The sequence below is a fragment of the Montipora foliosa genome, chromosome 7, assembly GCF_036669935.1.
Source record: "Montipora foliosa isolate CH-2021 chromosome 7, ASM3666993v2, whole genome shotgun sequence".
In the NCBI taxonomy this organism is placed as follows: Eukaryota; Metazoa; Cnidaria; class Anthozoa; order Scleractinia; family Acroporidae; genus Montipora; species Montipora foliosa.
This window is the reverse complement of record NC_090875.1, coordinates 36,023,689-36,039,879: the sequence shown is the minus strand read 5'-3', so window position 1 is coordinate 36,039,879 and position 16,191 is coordinate 36,023,689. Positions and strand designations below refer to the sequence as shown.

At 38.9% G+C, this 16,191-nt stretch overlaps 3 protein-coding genes across 5 annotated transcripts in view; 2 read left to right on the top strand and 1 right to left on the bottom strand.

The window, feature by feature from the left end:
* The first annotated feature begins 53 nt into the window (after positions 1-53).
* LOC138009447 (mitochondrial intermembrane space import and assembly protein 40-B-like) lies at positions 54-941 on the top strand. Its single transcript, XM_068856464.1, has 2 exons — positions 54-161; positions 224-941. The coding sequence occupies exons 1-2, from the start codon at positions 140-142 to the stop codon at positions 673-675; spliced, it is 474 nt and encodes a 157-aa protein (XP_068712565.1). The 5' UTR covers positions 54-139; the 3' UTR covers positions 676-941.
* A 1,388-nt stretch (positions 942-2,329) lies between these two features.
* LOC138009446 (uncharacterized) lies at positions 2,330-12,805 on the bottom strand. Its single transcript, XM_068856463.1, has 4 exons — positions 11,844-12,805; positions 8,603-8,869; positions 5,702-6,094; positions 2,330-3,742 (listed from the first exon to the last, which is right to left on the bottom strand). Exons 1-4 carry the CDS (start codon positions 12,795-12,797, stop codon positions 2,567-2,569), a joined length of 2,790 nt encoding a protein of 929 aa, XP_068712564.1. The 5' UTR covers positions 12,798-12,805; the 3' UTR covers positions 2,330-2,566.
* A 63-nt stretch (positions 12,806-12,868) lies between these two features.
* LOC138009444 (regulator of nonsense transcripts 2-like) overlaps positions 12,869-16,191 on the top strand; it is a 49,345-nt gene continuing 46,022 nt past the window's right edge. For all 3 annotated transcript variants that reach the window (XM_068856461.1, XM_068856460.1, XM_068856462.1), the window contains exons 1-2: positions 12,869-13,182; positions 14,797-14,845. In XM_068856461.1, the coding sequence (XP_068712562.1) occupies positions 12,998-13,182; positions 14,797-14,845 (234 nt within the window). In that variant the 5' untranslated portion in view covers positions 12,869-12,997. The remainder of the gene's footprint in view (positions 13,183-14,796; positions 14,846-16,191) is intronic.

The following is a 16,191-nucleotide window of genomic DNA, read 5'->3' as shown; positions in this document are numbered from 1 at the left end:
TCGGTTTCTTTTGACCAACAAAAGATCTGGGACAGATTTCTTGCCCAGTCTTCTCGAGTTTGCACATGGTGAAACTTTGATCAATGTTGCTTATGTAACCATAAGTAGTTTAAACAACTTGGCTTTTGAGGCCACAATCATGTCATATTGCAGGAAAGAAGGTATTGTAAGGTTTTATCAATGTCTTACTTTTATGTTAAGTAACACAGCATTTCAATCGTAGGAAAAGACAAACTCATTTTTGTCACTGAAGAAGACCATGCTGTTCCGAGTACAGTCACACTTCCCGAAGATGAGGAAGACGAAATGGAAGGTTTGATCAAAGCCAACGGCGAAATCAACTGGGATTGTCCGTGTTTGCAAGGGATGGCTTATGGACCTTGTGGGGAGCAGTTTAAATCAGCGTTTTCTTGTTTTCACTACAGTGAAGCTGAACCCAAAGGCTCGGACTGCATTCCACAATTTCGTGACATGCAAGAGTGTTTTGTTAAGTACCCTGAAATTTACGGAAAAGATGACAATGAAATACTAGAGGACGATGAAGAATTGAAAGACGATGAAACGCAAAGGACAAAAGCCACCGTAGAAATTGCAACGAATGAAGAATCGTTGCACGTCTCGAACAGTTCGTCAACCGAAGGTGACAGCTCTGTAGGCGCAAAATCGGGAAGCTGATAATTTTTTAAAACGTATTTTTGGAGGTATTGGGAAAAATCTGTCACTGCTACACAGACAAAAGATCATGAAAGGAGAATTTTGTGGGTGCTTTTGTTCAACATTAAATTTCGCATCTGCACCCTTAAAATCTCTTCAAAATTCCATTTCTCATTTCCTAATCTCTCAATCTGTATCATTAGTCTCTGTAAAATGGTTACCCTCCAACACTCTACAAGTCTTTGATACGGTCTCGAAATGATTAATTGAAAACAACAAGAAGGACACTTTGTGTTTTCATCTTTGTTTTAATACTAAGCTGGGAATTTTGACAGGGAATTTTGCTTGTTACTAAAATCAAGTTTGGGCATGCCTGTTTTCCATCTTTTCCATGCATATAATCGTACGGATTTCCCTGATCACCCCAGTCGTTTCAAATAACATTCAGGGGTGGTTGGGACAATTATATGAAAACACTACCCAGACGATTACTGGTGAACCGGGCGAGTGAGACGACCTCCATCGCGAGTTCTATCAGGACGATCGAGGTTGTCAGCAATCGTCTGGGTAGTGTTTCCATATCATCATCCTGATCGCCTCTGAACGTTATTTGAAACAACTGGGGCGATCTAGAGGATTATATGGAAACCAGGCTTAAGGTAAGCAAACCCAGATAGGGTTAGGCAGTGGGTTTCCAGTGGAAAAGGATAGCAGCACTGCCAATCCATTTAGTTGGATATTTGTCTAATAATATACAACACTTCAGAAAATACCTTAATACTCTTTGTTTTTGCCCCCAAATTTTGCATAAGCATTGTTTTTGTTTTCTCTTGGGACCATTGTAAGTCCCAAGAGAAACTAGAAACAATGCTCATGCAAAAATTGGGAGGACAAACAAGGAGTATTATAATGCCACAGTACCACTCAAAAGTATTTTCCAAAGTAGCCTATTATCATGCATTTTTTCCAAGGGTGTTGACATGTCCCTAACTGTTGCCATAGCAATGATACAGCTCTTAAAAAACACCACCAAAAACTCAAATTTTGGAAAATATCGTACAAAATAACTCAGTGACTCATATTTAGTAGGAAATGAATCATTTATGAAAATGCTGTTGAAAGATGGCAAACCTTACAGTATGAGAAGAAACAAATCTTTTTGGTATACAAGAAATCAGGGTAGGTTATCAAGCTAAATAGGCCATTTTACAGTTGTTTGCTGAGCGACCAAGCCTATGAATGGCTGCGAGGCTGCCGGTGACCTTGCATTGATACAGACCTCACTGCTTTTATCATGTAAATTGTGTTGTTGTAACGCTAATTAGTCCATATTAACATTACAAAAGCATGAAGGTTTGTATCAAAACAGGGTCACCGGCAGCCTCCCTTCCATTGTTAGGCCTGGTAACTTAGCCACAACTGTGAAATGGTCTATTTCAAGATGCTCAACACTTCTGACAAAATTTATTCCAGTACTTGTGATTTTAGGTTGTACTTTTATTTCCAGTCACACGTTTTGATTCACCAGCTAATGCAAGCAGCTTAAGTATTGTATGTCCCGAGAGTAGAACCAACCATTCCATTTTGTTTTTGTTCATTGGTTGGCACCACTTAACCCATTGACTCCTGGGAATTTTACTCTGATGGCTAACGCCAGATGATTTCACTTGACAACGAGGGCCGTTCAGAAGTTAATGTACTAAGGTTGAAAATGACACTGAGCTTATGTACCCCACAAAACATGTAGATCAGGATACCATTAGGGGTTAATGTGAAACTTTTAAACAAGCAATCCACACATTCCCTCTTGGTTTTAATCTAAAGGGTATCTATGTGTTGTCAACCAATTCACAACTAAAGAGCTCACTCTCAAGAGAGAGGAGGTTTGGTATCCAGATCATTTTATCACAAATTAGAATCCCATGACATGACTACTTTGTTTCCTCTTCCTAGGTGAATTCTTGACATCTTGATTCTGTGAAACTTTCTTACTTGGTGAATCCATAATCTCTGTCTTTCTTGCTACTGGCAAATTGCTATTATTATACTGCCTGGGCAATCTTCCATTCATGTTACTTCTCTCTTCGTTGCTCTGATTTTCAAATCCTTCTTCCTTAGATGGTGGCTCTGGCATTGGCTCATCAATGTTCCCTGGCATTGTTTTGTTGCTTTCCACTAATATTGGTTTGCTGTTGTTTAACAGTACTGGCCTATCAGTGACCAGTGGTACAACCTGTACTGGTTTATTAGTGTTCTCTGCTCGCCATTTGGTGCTGTTTTCTTGTGTTAGTCCTTTACATAACCCCTGCGATGGTGCAACACTGTTGATCAATGTTGTTTTAGTGTTGGATTCTGCCTCTTGTCCATCATTAACATGTTGTGGTACTTCTCTGTGGCCATCAAGGTCTACTGGTATCGCCTCCTCACTGTTCCAATTCAACAACAGGCTTTTACTTAGAGGATCAGTTGATTTGGTGATATCTGGATTAATTTCAAGTTCTTTAACTTCATGTTGAATGCCTAAACTACTTTTTGTGACGACTTTGTTACTTGTCTGGTCTCTAAGTATGCTATGGCCGTAACTTATGTCCAAACCACACCGCTCACAAATGTTTGAATCACCCAAGCCATCAAGAAAATCTCCAATTATTATTTGTCTGTCATTACACAATGCACAATTGGGGTGAGGTGCTGGCAATGAAAGAAAATCCAAACAAAGACTTCTCTTATCTTTTTCCTCAAAATCAATTTTACTCATCCTTGTTTCTTTGAGATCATCCATGCGTAGATCAACTAAATCAATCCACTTTTGACACGACATTTGCATTTCAAAACTAATCCCTTTCCCCATCCGCTCTGTATTCCAATGCTCTTCTTCAGAGTGTCCACTGTTCTGTGAAAAAAAGGGCTGATAGAACAAGTCACCAGCAGCTGACATCTGAAATACAGTGAAGCCTTTGTGAGGGTGTGAGGTATGCGGCATTGTACACACACCTATCAAAGGCTGTGACAGTCTTGCGGCGACGGCATTTGAAAATGTCAAGTCTTCACTGAGTCCTGAGTAGTACCATTCACTGTATGATGACACCTGTTAAAAGTAACACAAACCACTGATTTTACAGTAATAGCACCTGGTAAAAAATGAGGGCACTGGGGTGGGGTACTCAGATGACATCAGCTGACACAACCCACTGTTTCATGGTTGCGCTTGACACACACTGTTAAAGAGTACACCTGGAATAACCATATTCACATTACAATGGGCCATAAGCACATGACCTTGAAGCGTGTAACTTGCAATTATTTTTCTTGCAACAAAGCTGAGGATTTTAGGACACCAATTTTATGCCCAAATATGGACAAAAATAAGATAGAAGTTGCACGCGTGGGAAAATGCGCAAGCTACGTTACATCCAAATAAGGAAATTGTAAACTCAAAAAACCCCAGTTCTGAACCAGAGTTTAACGCTTTAAGGTTGAGCTTCTGAATGGGCTGTAGAAAAAGTACATCATAGATATCACATATGTAAGCAATTTCTACCGGGTTCCCTTTCATGACTTGTTATCAAAACATGGAACACCCTTTTTGAATCCAATTATGTCCAGAAATGCAGGTAGAGACTGTAGTAAGATGTACAGCCATGCTTTCTACCTGCTTCTGTAGGATTAGATGTTACACTTCAGGCCTCAGTTGTTACGCTTAAATATTGTTTTAGGCCTAATTAAGCCTAAGGTTAGCATTTCTAAGGGGTTTGGGCTTTTTCAACAATTACATTATAACCTCAGTCTGCATTTTACCCCTGGTCTGCAGTCTGCGTTTTACACTGACCGATTTCAAACAACAAGATTGGTGTCAAGGTTACTTAACTGTTAATTGTCTGTATTCCTGGGCATGAGTGATGCAACCTCGTTCCCAGGGTCTTTCTTCTCTGCCTCCTTTGTTGTTGACAGAGACACCCCGGGAATGAGGTTGCTAGTGATGATAAATTTGGGGAGAAGAGCAAGTGGATCCTTGGTGTCAATAAATATTGAAATTGGTGTGCATCTAATACCCCATTTCCGAGTTGCTGCACGTCTCAGTTTCAAAGCGAGTCCTGGTGCACAACCATTCAAATGATTTCAAATGAGTTGCATACTCTTATGCAAATCAAACTCATTTCCCGTACAATAGTTGAGCACCAAGACTCACTTCGAAACCGAGACAAACAGCAACTCAGAAATGGCCCATTACCTAATTATTTGCATTTCTGGACATTATCTGAACGAGTGCTGCAAACACAAGTTCACCTAGTTTAATAATAAATACCTCGGCCATTCACTCCCTCCATTCATCCATCAGACAGTTAGTCAGTCAGTAAATCAGGCAGTCAACATCCTTTACTACATGTACACTCCCACCTACATGTATGTGTGAGTTATTACTGTATTTTATAAGCTGTGGGCAGACTCTAAACACTTTTCGGTCAGAATGATTACTGAGTCCTCAATCAGGTTGTGAGTCACAAATCCTTGAAAAACTGCACAAGACTTCTGGCCCCATGCTACAGACATTCTCTGCTATGTCACTGCGTTCCGCCGCAGAGAAAATGTTTAAGTTCTAATCAGCAGAAAGGCAACAACACGTTGAAATAGGAAGGACACGACCAGTTGTGTTTATTGGGGACGAGAAAAAGCTAACATACAAGAAATAAAGTAGTGGCGGAGAAAAAAAAAAACGAATTACATCACCGTAAACTATGAGACTAAATGTAACCCTAACCTAACCCTAAGCTCGGCAAGGTGCGAGCGGTAAAACTGCCTGTGTCGAGTGACTAACGCAAGAGGCGACAAGGCTTAAATACCGAGATGTGGCGTAAAATCCCTAGAGGATCAAACTACGGCCATAAATGCAAATTCCGAACGTAAACACATTGATTTGCACAGCCATGAAATACTGGAGAATCTGCTCACTGCCTACTTCAGTCACCCCCTCAGCAAAACACACTTCCCTTCAGCTTAGATCTCTCGATAAAAACCCTGATATGCAATTAAATTTTGTTAAAATTACCTTCCATGGGAGAGATGTTGACTGAGGAGGCAAATATGCATTTTTAAAAACTGAGGTAGCAGTCACCACGTCTGTTTGGAGTTTGGTATCCGAGTACTGAAAGCAGTGTGTTTGGTGATGTTTTGACCCAGACGTCAACACAACCGTGTCATGACAATCAGGGATTGCATCACACGCTACCTCAATGAATTGAATCGGGTCTTGGTTATGATGTCTCCACTTCAGCACTGGATGTTGAAGGTATCTATCATCAAGAATCAAAAGAGACTGATCTGTTGCCAAAATATAGTGGTGACAATTTTTAGGGTGCCGTTGAATGGATGTTATGCACTCAAAGGAGTCAACTTGAGCAGATGGAATGGAAAAGAAAAATCTTTGGAACAATTTTCCTGCCTGTAATACAAAACAAAGATTAGTGGGTTGTTCAAGATGTATCTGATCACAATGATAATTGCAACAATAATAACATTTATTTATGAATATTATTATTATCATTATTGTATTGTTAATATAATAGTACTGTGCAACTGCATAATTTTATCACAAACTGTTATGTTTTTATTCTTACCTTCAAAATTCATTAAAAAATTCACAAGCCTAACAGCCTATCAAAGCATGAATAAAATGTCAGGTGTATGAGCTTTAAACCCAATAAAACCCTCGTCATTAGAATTCTTTAATATATAAAGAAATTACAGTAATGAGACCCAGCTTGTTTTCCTTGTATGCTAACACATATATCCTCTATCTTCCCCTAACATTTTGAACCATTAACACGCCTTTTGTGGAATGTTCTTGAAGCCTTTCAAAAAGTTGCAGCACATGTTTTATGGGGTCTAAAAACAATCAGCTAAACCTTGTTTATTTAAACCCAATAAAACACTGCTGCTCATTTTTTTAACATTTCCCTTCTCAAGAACTGTCTCGCTATACTAACTGAGACTGAAATTGTTGAAATGGCACATTAATGCATTCATTAATTCATAGTACATTCATTGTCATATGAACCTAGTTTAATATTAATGTCTTGGCTCCCATGAGTCTCCTACAGCTCAGCAGTAGAGCATCCCAAACTAATAATATTGGAAAGATGTATGTTTCACTCCCCAAAAAACCCACTTTGATTTTTTCCAAGTATGCCAGTGTCACTGACAAATGTCTGCTGCAGCTCAACAGTGGTAGAGCATCCGAAGTTGTAATTGGTGAGGTCCCATGTTTTATGAGTCAATAAATCAATGAGTCATGAGTCAAAGAGACTCACAGTCAATGGATATAGCAATAATTTATTGATTAAGCTTAAGCCCTCGTTTCAGTGATTAGGCCTAAGCACTCTCTGAAATTTTAGCTTTCATTTTATGGTTTGGTTAACTGCACTAGTTGTTCTCATTGACTCATTGACTCATAAATAGTGTACACTCATAATTGGTAGGTCACAGGTTTTGTTAAGAGCAATCTGGTTTTTTCATAGTAATGCCTGTGTCACCATTGAGAAAATAAATTATCATTTCTTCTTTTCATCGATCTAGCTGGGTTAACCAATTACTATTTTCACCTCAGTCACTTACACTGTTCTTCAATAAATTCACTCAATACATTTTTAAACTGGCGAGAAAATGTCTAGAAAATCATTTTCTCCTGTATCCACCTCTTTTAACCCACTGACACCTCAAAAAACCCTAGGAGCCTCCAGTTGATGAGCAAAATCTAATAAGAATGCTGAACAGATGCACTTCCAAGGGTCAATGGGTTAAGGCCTGCTGGCCAGTTTTACTTAATGATCATTGCAATCAAGGTGAACAGTACTGTGTTTTTGGACTGAAATCAAAAGGAATAATAAATAAATATTACTATTGTCTAAATGACTAGCAGCCAGTCAAGGTTTTCAAATCACTAAAATTAATCAATAGAGTAGCAGCTCTCATAATTTGCTTTTGTTTGGTATTGTAAGCAGCCTCTATTTTTTTAAGTCTTATTCATTGTTTCAATTGTTTAGTCTTTTGTCTTTTGTTTTTGGCTAAGGTAGCGAGCCAATCACATTATACGTTATGAGAGCTTCTACATCACCCAAATTAATGAATGACATGTTCTAAAAGTACCCATACGAAATAACACTGATAAACAGTGTTTAAGGTGGTGGGGTGCAGGGATGGCACAGTGGTGAGAGCACTCGCCTCCCACCAATGTGGCCCGGGTTCGATTCCCGGAATCGGCGTCATATGTGGCTTGAGTTTGTTGGTTCTCTACTCTGCAGCGAGAGGTTTTCTCCGGGTATTCCGGTTTCCCCTCTCCTCAAAAACCAACATTTGACTTGATTTACTTTCATTGATACTTTAAGTTTACAGTGTCCCCAATTAGCGCTCCAGCACTAGAACGACTAGACACTTAAATAAAGTTCCTTTCCTTTCCTTTCCTTTAAGTCTCAGCACTCATTTTAAAATGGTTAGCATTCAATTCAAATATGTTTGAAGCCAATATTGAGTCATTGGTCAAGTCAGGTAATTGGAGTGAGTGATGATGGCGAGATTTGCCAAGTGGCAAGTGGTCAGAGAAAAGGAATCAACAGATTGACAGGTGCAATCATCAACTTCTTAGCAGTCTAAATAAGGTACATGTACAGTGTAGCACTGAATAAACAAATATTTTGCAAAGATCAACATGGAATCTGACTGCCAGAGACAGAGTATTTTCAAAATCAAGTCCAGCTGCCAGACATCTTGACACAGCCAAATTAAAAAGCTTAAAGTGTTGTGTTGTAAGCAAACTTTTTTCTTTTTTTCACTACGCCAACCCTAATATCGTTTAACCTCACAACAGAAGGTGCATTATGCCCAACCCTAATATGAGATTTGAACCTAGATGTAGCAAAATTACATTACAAAAGTAGAAAAACAGAAGACTTACTCGCAATTCTGTCAAGTCCACTGATTTTGGATTTGCCAATGCAATGCACTGAGGATTAGCAGCATAAACACATTGGTACCATGAATCACTGTTGCCGTCAAACTGTTCTGCTGGTGAAAACATTGCAGTCAATCCATGACTGCACCTCCACTGGTATACTCCTCCACTTTCTGTTACAACTACACCCTCACCAGGTACATATGGGCTGACAGCAAGACATATTGCTTGTTTACTGAGAGCTACGGTCTCAAGAGGTTTTAACGACATCTAGGAATCCATAGCATAGTTATAATAATTAAAAAAGGCATTACTTAACCAAAAGTGTCGAGTGTATTTTGGGCTGAGGCACTAATAGGGAACATCCTCTGGCATTTAAATCAAATCAACACATATCAAATTACAGGTTGGTTTTTTGAGGAGAGGGTAAAACCAAAAATTCACCCCACGTGATGCCAAGTCTGGGAATCGACCCTGGGCGACATTTGTGGGAGGTGAGTGTTCTCACAACTGTGACATCCCTGTTTCCACAGCTTTACTTATCTTTAAAACTTGCAACATGGCGGGTTCATTCCATGTCACTGTTTGTCCAACCATGAGTGCAAGAAACTGAATATCCATTCTTTAGCTAAGGTTGTCACTAAAAGCTAGGGGCCTGTGATGATAATGAGCATGGCCAAAGCCACTCCCATAGTAAAATGAAACCAAAAGAACCAGTTTGCTGCTTGGTTACCCACTTTATGTATTTCATATACACAACAACATGAAATCTTGAAAAGAGCCCTGCATTCTTAAATCATGTGGTTGACCACCATTTTCTTCCTTTCCATACGAGTAAAATTCACAATTTTTGCATTTCAAGTTGATTATGCAATTAGGGCGAATGTTCACAGCACAATCAAACGTGAGCCAACACTTAAGGGTCATAAACAGTTGATGGCTACCAACAAAATCATCATGTTGTATTGGCCAGCTACTCTCCAGCACCATTGGTTACTAGGCAGATTATTACATCTTGCAATTTTTTCACCTCCTACTTCTTAAACACCATTGTATGCAATGAAACTTTCCGACAATACTAAGCTCTTCAGGTCAAAGTTAGTTACGGCTGGTTCAACATTGTGCAACAATAATTTTGTTGATCAACAAAACAACATTGAGCTGAATGTCACCAGTTTCTATAGACTGGAAAACAATGTCATAACTCATTGCTTTAACAACATTCAACAAGTACCAACTTTTTAAATGGAATAGAGACGTCTAAATTTTGGTACAACTTTGTTCAAGTGCATTGAATAGCCTAATTCAGCAAAATCAGAAGGACACTCATTTCAACCTTTGGGGAACAAGAGCTGCAACGTTATTTTGCTTATCAACAAAATGTTGGGTAGTTGTGAACAACAGCTGCCCTCCACGGACTGTCAGTCCAATGTCGGTCCAGTGTCGGTCCACTGTCGGTCCACTGTCGGTCCACTGTCGGCCAACTGTCAACCACCAGTCCACCAACAGCGGTCCACAGAGTACAGACAGTCTTCCAACAGGTTACCAGAGGCTTTGCAACAGATGGTAAAATAAGGCAACTCGATGAGTAAACATATAGCCATCAGTTGGCCAACAGTGGACAGAATCACAGTAAACTGTTGGTTGAAGGGAGCTGTTCATTACAATTTTCAACATTTTGAGTCACCATCATAATAACCTATGAAATATCATAAATTTTGAACACAGGAATGTCAGCAAAAGTGATCATAGTTTGTGAAGTACAGTAACTTGAGCAATTGCAGAGAAGCCTGGGGAAAAAAACAGGTCATCCCAGATGGCATAATAGCTCAGACAGTGGAGCAAGTGCAACGCAATCACACGTTCATGGGTTCAAGTGTAAGATCATAAATAAGACAATAATATTATTGTAGGATCTTTGTAAGACCTTTTTTATAAGCTCTTGTAGTTTTTCTAAGATTTTGGTAAGATCTTAACTAGTTAAGATGATGTACTTTTTCCTTCCTTTATGTTGGCCGATAGCCCACCATGTGACATGCAAATAACTGCCCACAAATAAGTGTTTTTGCTGCAAATAATATTCTGCTCATGAATGTGTAACTGAAACCATGTCCTTGTGTGAAAATGGCAGTTCGCTTTCTTGAGCTTTCAGAAAGTGATTTAATTGTTTGGAATTGTGAAAAACAAAATCAGCCATCAAATGATAAAACTATAATTATTATTGAACTCGGTTATCACAAAATATTGTGATTTGTCGGTAATTGTGAAGAAGAGCTCCCCAAAAAACCTGTCGGCCGACTGTCGGTCAACTGTCGGCCGACAGTCGGCCGACTGTTGCCCAACTGTCGGCCGACTGTTGGCCGACTGTTGGACAACAGTCGGCCGACTGTCGGCCAACAGTCGGCCGACTGTTGCCCAACTGTCGGCCGACAGTTTGTGTTATGTTTGAGGCCAAAGTGTTGGCCGACTGTCGGCCAACAGTCGGCCGACAGTTGGTGACCTGTTGGCAACCTGTCGGTAACGTGTCGGTAACCTGTCGGCGGGACAAACTAAAATGATCATAAGCATTTACTTGTACATCAATTATTTGCTTCAGAAAATAATTGATCTGCTCGCCATTGACAAATCTTCGCCCAATTTATAACTGTTAATAATAATAATAATAATAATATTCTTATTATTATTATTATTATTATTATTATTGTAAGATCTTAATTTTTATTTCTTGTAAGATTTTTTTAAGATCTTGCAAAGATTGTATTTTCAAGATCTTGCTAAGATTCTTGAAAGTTCTTAATAAGATCTTGAGATACTGAAAACTGAATTTTTGCTTTTTAAATCTGATGAAGAAACATATTAAGATCTTAATATGACTGTACAGTGTAGATCTTAAATACGATCTTAACAAGATCTTAATCTTAAACCATTGAATCCTACAAGATTCTTACAAGGTCTTTTAAGATCCTACAAGATCTTAATGAGATTTTCACCCAGGCAGTGTTTAACCCATTGACTCCTGGGGGTTCCCCATTGACAATAAAATCATCTGGCATTAGACAGAGTAAAATACTCTGGCGTTAGACAGAGAAAATACTAAGTATGGCCGGTTCAGACCAGTTTAGTCATCAAAGGGTTAAGAATGGATTTTTTTCAAGCTTCTCTGCAACTGCCAAAGTTGTGCCATCAACTGCAATGATCACTTTCGCTTACGTGTAGGTTCATAATAATCTTACACTCAACTAACCACGTTTCCATCTGTTAAGTTATTTTGGCAGCTTTGTAAAAATGAGCAATTGTATGGCGATCTGATTCCAACAACAATTTCCTCATAACTATAGTTGGAAAGATCGATTTGTCGTATTGCACCCTGAACTGAAAATTGCTGTGTTGATACTGGTGGATTAGAAGGAAATAATGTGTTGTCGCTGTCTGTTGCCTCTGCAGACTGTAGCATGGTTGCAAAGTTCAAGATGTCAAGGCCTGCACCACTAGGGTACAAAAGAAATGTAAGTTGTTTCGATTCTGCAACATGACAAGCCAAACTGTTGCCCATCAGAGAATCAAAGTTAACTTGCGCCATTTCTAAAGACATACTCTCTTGAAGTAAGTTCTCTAATAATGATGGAGGAATATCGGACAAGCTTTCTTTCAAATGCTTCAATGTTGTTTGGGACTGATTTTCATCCCGACGAAGAGAGGCTTTCGTTAATCCTGAACACATTAGACAGTAGTTCTCATTTCGAATCCATGGTGAGTCAAGATCGATACTGTGGCATATATTCTTACATGTACTCCACGGACAGCAATTCATCTCTGTTTGAAGGAGTTCGGCAATGGTAGCAAACATAATATCAGGATGGCAGGTCGAAAAGTTTCTTAAGTGGGTGGAACAAAGATCAGAGACTTTGTCATCTCCAAGTGAAAATCCCCTTAAATAACACTCATACATTGTTTCTATTGGCAGCGAACAGGAGGACGAATTCGGTTCTAGGAAAGGCAAACTTGGATGTTTTGCTACAAGTCCTTGCAAATGCGGGTTTTTTGACCTCTTGGGATGTATAACCAGAGTTTCATCGTACTCATCCAAATCTATATTTGATAATGAAGAGCTACTGTAATCAATAAACGACTGCGAGACCATCTCTTGCTCAGAAAATGGAAAATTATAACTTTGCCAACCATGCTGATTAGCCGCCATTTTGGAAAAGCTTGAAAGGGGAGACCTGGAGCCTACACACGTTACCAGGTCACGCAAGCCGAGTTTTGCTCACGGAAAGTAAATGCGGAGGCGTTTGTGAAAATTTAAGATGGCGGAATAAACTTTTTCTTTGTTTCTTGAGAGCAAGCAAGCCACTTTTCCCTCCATGTGGAAAGGACAGAAAGTGTTAATCTTATTCCATGAGTGAGGAAAAAAGGACGACAGAATGTGGGAAAAAGAAGAAAATTTCAGGGCCCGGCCAAAAATTTGCCAGCGACGAAATGAAGGACGCGGGCGAAATAAACCTAAATGACGGAAAAGCTCCTGAGCTCGACAGCTCTTCAAAGCAAGACAGTGTAAAAGCTACGAATGAGAAAACCAGCAGGTATTTTATGAAAAGACAGGAGGTTTTGATTTAATGATGAATGACTCACACGAAATGTACCTGATTTTGATTAATAGTCAGATCTTGTAAGTAATGCAAGGTAGGAGGTCGTTGGATGACTACTTGCACAGCTGTCGTTTGTTTCCTTTTAACTTTCGTTGCATTTGAGGACGTTACCACGTATACCAGGCCATTCTAAACTTATTATGTTATTTTATTTTCCCTTTTGTTGTCAAAAACACAGGAAGTTAAAGCTTCTCTCGATGTGCCTAACATTTTCGTTTGCCCAAAATTTTTTTTGTTAAGATGGGCGAATGGGTTGTTTTTCGTTTTATGTTGTATCTTTTGAAGGTTTACATGAGAACTCTGTTTGTATTTTGCATAAAACAAAAATATGATGGCACTCACAGGAAACAATTGAGTCCCGTTACCCTTTTTCATTTTTTTTTTCTTTGCTGAATTTATTACCCACGGCTCAAAGCACCTAAATGAATTGATAAATTGAAATTTGAAGAAAAACCAATTTTGTTCTAAAAATCGAAATTATCAGAATCCTACATACTTTTTTACCATGCGCCCCTTCCAGTAATTTACACCCTTTCACTGCCACAGTTTTGACAGCCCCTAACCCAACAAAAAAAAAACCTTATAACATCATTAAGCCATACCTGGAATAAAGTTTTATGTGCTACTAGTAGTACTTACAGACTAAACACATGAAAAGGGAACTTTTGAAGACACTACAGCACATTTATTAAATAGTTTTTTCTGTGATATAAAATCTTGTAGCAATTATTGTTAATTTAGTCTTAAATGAAGTAGGTTTTTTTAATTCAGTGTGCTTTGTCAGTTGCCTTAATTTTTAATTAAGTGCATGATATTATTGTAATTAGTACATACCACTTTTCTAAGTTATAATTTTTGATAAAAGTAAGTTTTTAAACTCATTCACCCCTAAACCGGCCATAACTTACATTAAATTTTAGTATTTTACTCTGTCTAATGCCAGACAATTAATTTTTACTCATCAATGGGGAACCCCCAGGAGTCATTAGGTTAATCACTCACTTAACTTTGATCTTTGTCCTTTAATGTATCAGTTAATAACATATGAAAGTCTTTCTCTGTGGATAACGAAAGAAATATACCTGGGTTACAGCTGTACATTTATTTTCCCTTGAGTTTACACATGGTATTGGTGAAACTGTAATTTTGCTACAGTGTACATGTACATTGGGCAGGATATTGTTGATCTGGTACATTGTATGAGTGTAAAATCCCCGCTTAACATGTGAGTGTCTTTGTGCATTTGTTGGTTGAAGGAGAGGGGGGGGACACCATCACAAGAAAGGGGTGCTGGGAAGAGGGAGGGGGGGGGGTGACCCCTTAGTTTAGTGATTTTATAAGGCAATTGGGAATGATAATGTAAGTACTGTAGTTTTATTATTCTAGTAAATACATGTTCCTTTTTTGTCTAACAGAGTGAATTCCTTTAAATCTTGTGATAAGTACTTCTCAATTTCTTTCGAGTGGATAAATAATGGTTGGTGGTGGTGGTTGTTGTTGATGTCTGTGAAAGAGAAAACAAAACTTTTTTTTTTGTTTTTTCGTTAGTGATGGAGTTGAGGGTATGTCTGCTAGTGGCAAGCAACAAGATGCCAAGGTATAATATTATTAACAAGAAATTTTCTAACTTACATTTATCCAAAAATTTTAGAATGTCCTTAGAATCTCTTATTTTAGAGTCTCTTATCAGAGTCGACTTAATGTGGAGGAAGGATTACGTTTTTGCAAACGTTGGCTGTGTAGCACTTATATTTGAACAGACTTAACAGATTAGAGTGTAATGTGAAGTGCTAAGTTTCTACCCCATATGAACCATGTGAGCGTTGGCCCTACGAATGGAAATGGGCCCACACAAGGACAGAAAAACTCTGACCAGGGTGGGAATTAAACCCACGACCTTCGGGTTAGCTCTCCGCTTCTCTACCGACTGAGCTACAAGGTCAGACGGGAGCAGGCCATGGGAACTGAAGATGTTAAAGTCACAGCAATTAACATGTACATTTGTATTCATAGGGCTAACGCTGACATGGTTCATGTGGGGTAGAAACTTAGCACTTCACATTACACTCTAATCAGTAATAAGTCTGTTCAAATATAAGAGCTACACAGCCAACGTTTGCAAAAACATAATCCTTCCTTGTACTTGTACATGTAATTAATTGCCGTGACTTTAATGTAACATCTTCAGTTCCCACAGCCTGCTCCCGTCTGACCTTGTAGCTCAGTGGGTAGAGAAGTGGTGATCTAACCCGAAGGTCGTGGGTTCAATTCCCACCCTGGTCACAGTTTTTCTTGGTCCTTGTGTGGGACCATTTTCATTCGTAGGGCTAACGCTCACATGGTTCATATGGGGTAGAAACTTAGCACTTCACATAATGCTCTAATCTGATTAACATGGAGGAGGCATGTTTGCTCAGAGACGGTTCCCATCAAATATTTGGTCTCAAGATTGGTCTTGGAGGAAGTCATAATTATTATATTTAACTTGCACATGCTGTATAATATAAATGACCTGAACCCTAGTTTGGTTCAAAATTTTTCTTTTTACGAAACTATTGAACAACACAAAAACAATAAAAACAGATACTTACAATACCAGTGACATCAAATCTCGCAATCGACTAGGCTCACATACTCAGAACAAGGCTGTGCTCTAAGGAAAATTTCAGGGAGCCCTTCGGGCTTCCAAGCATTTCAGCTGGGGTGCCCAGCCACCAAGTTGGTTGCCCGAATTAATTAATTATTTAGTTAATTTATTATCTGAGATGAACAACGCAGCAAGATCTTCATCCATCTCTCTCTCAGCAAAACATTGCTGCTACTGCTCTGGTGATCGTCGAACTCGCTAGTGCAAGAAAAACCCGCAACCTGTCAAATTTTTCACGCCATACTTGACAAAGATGAGAAAGGTGGCAATAGGGCCGTTTATACGAGAGAAAATAA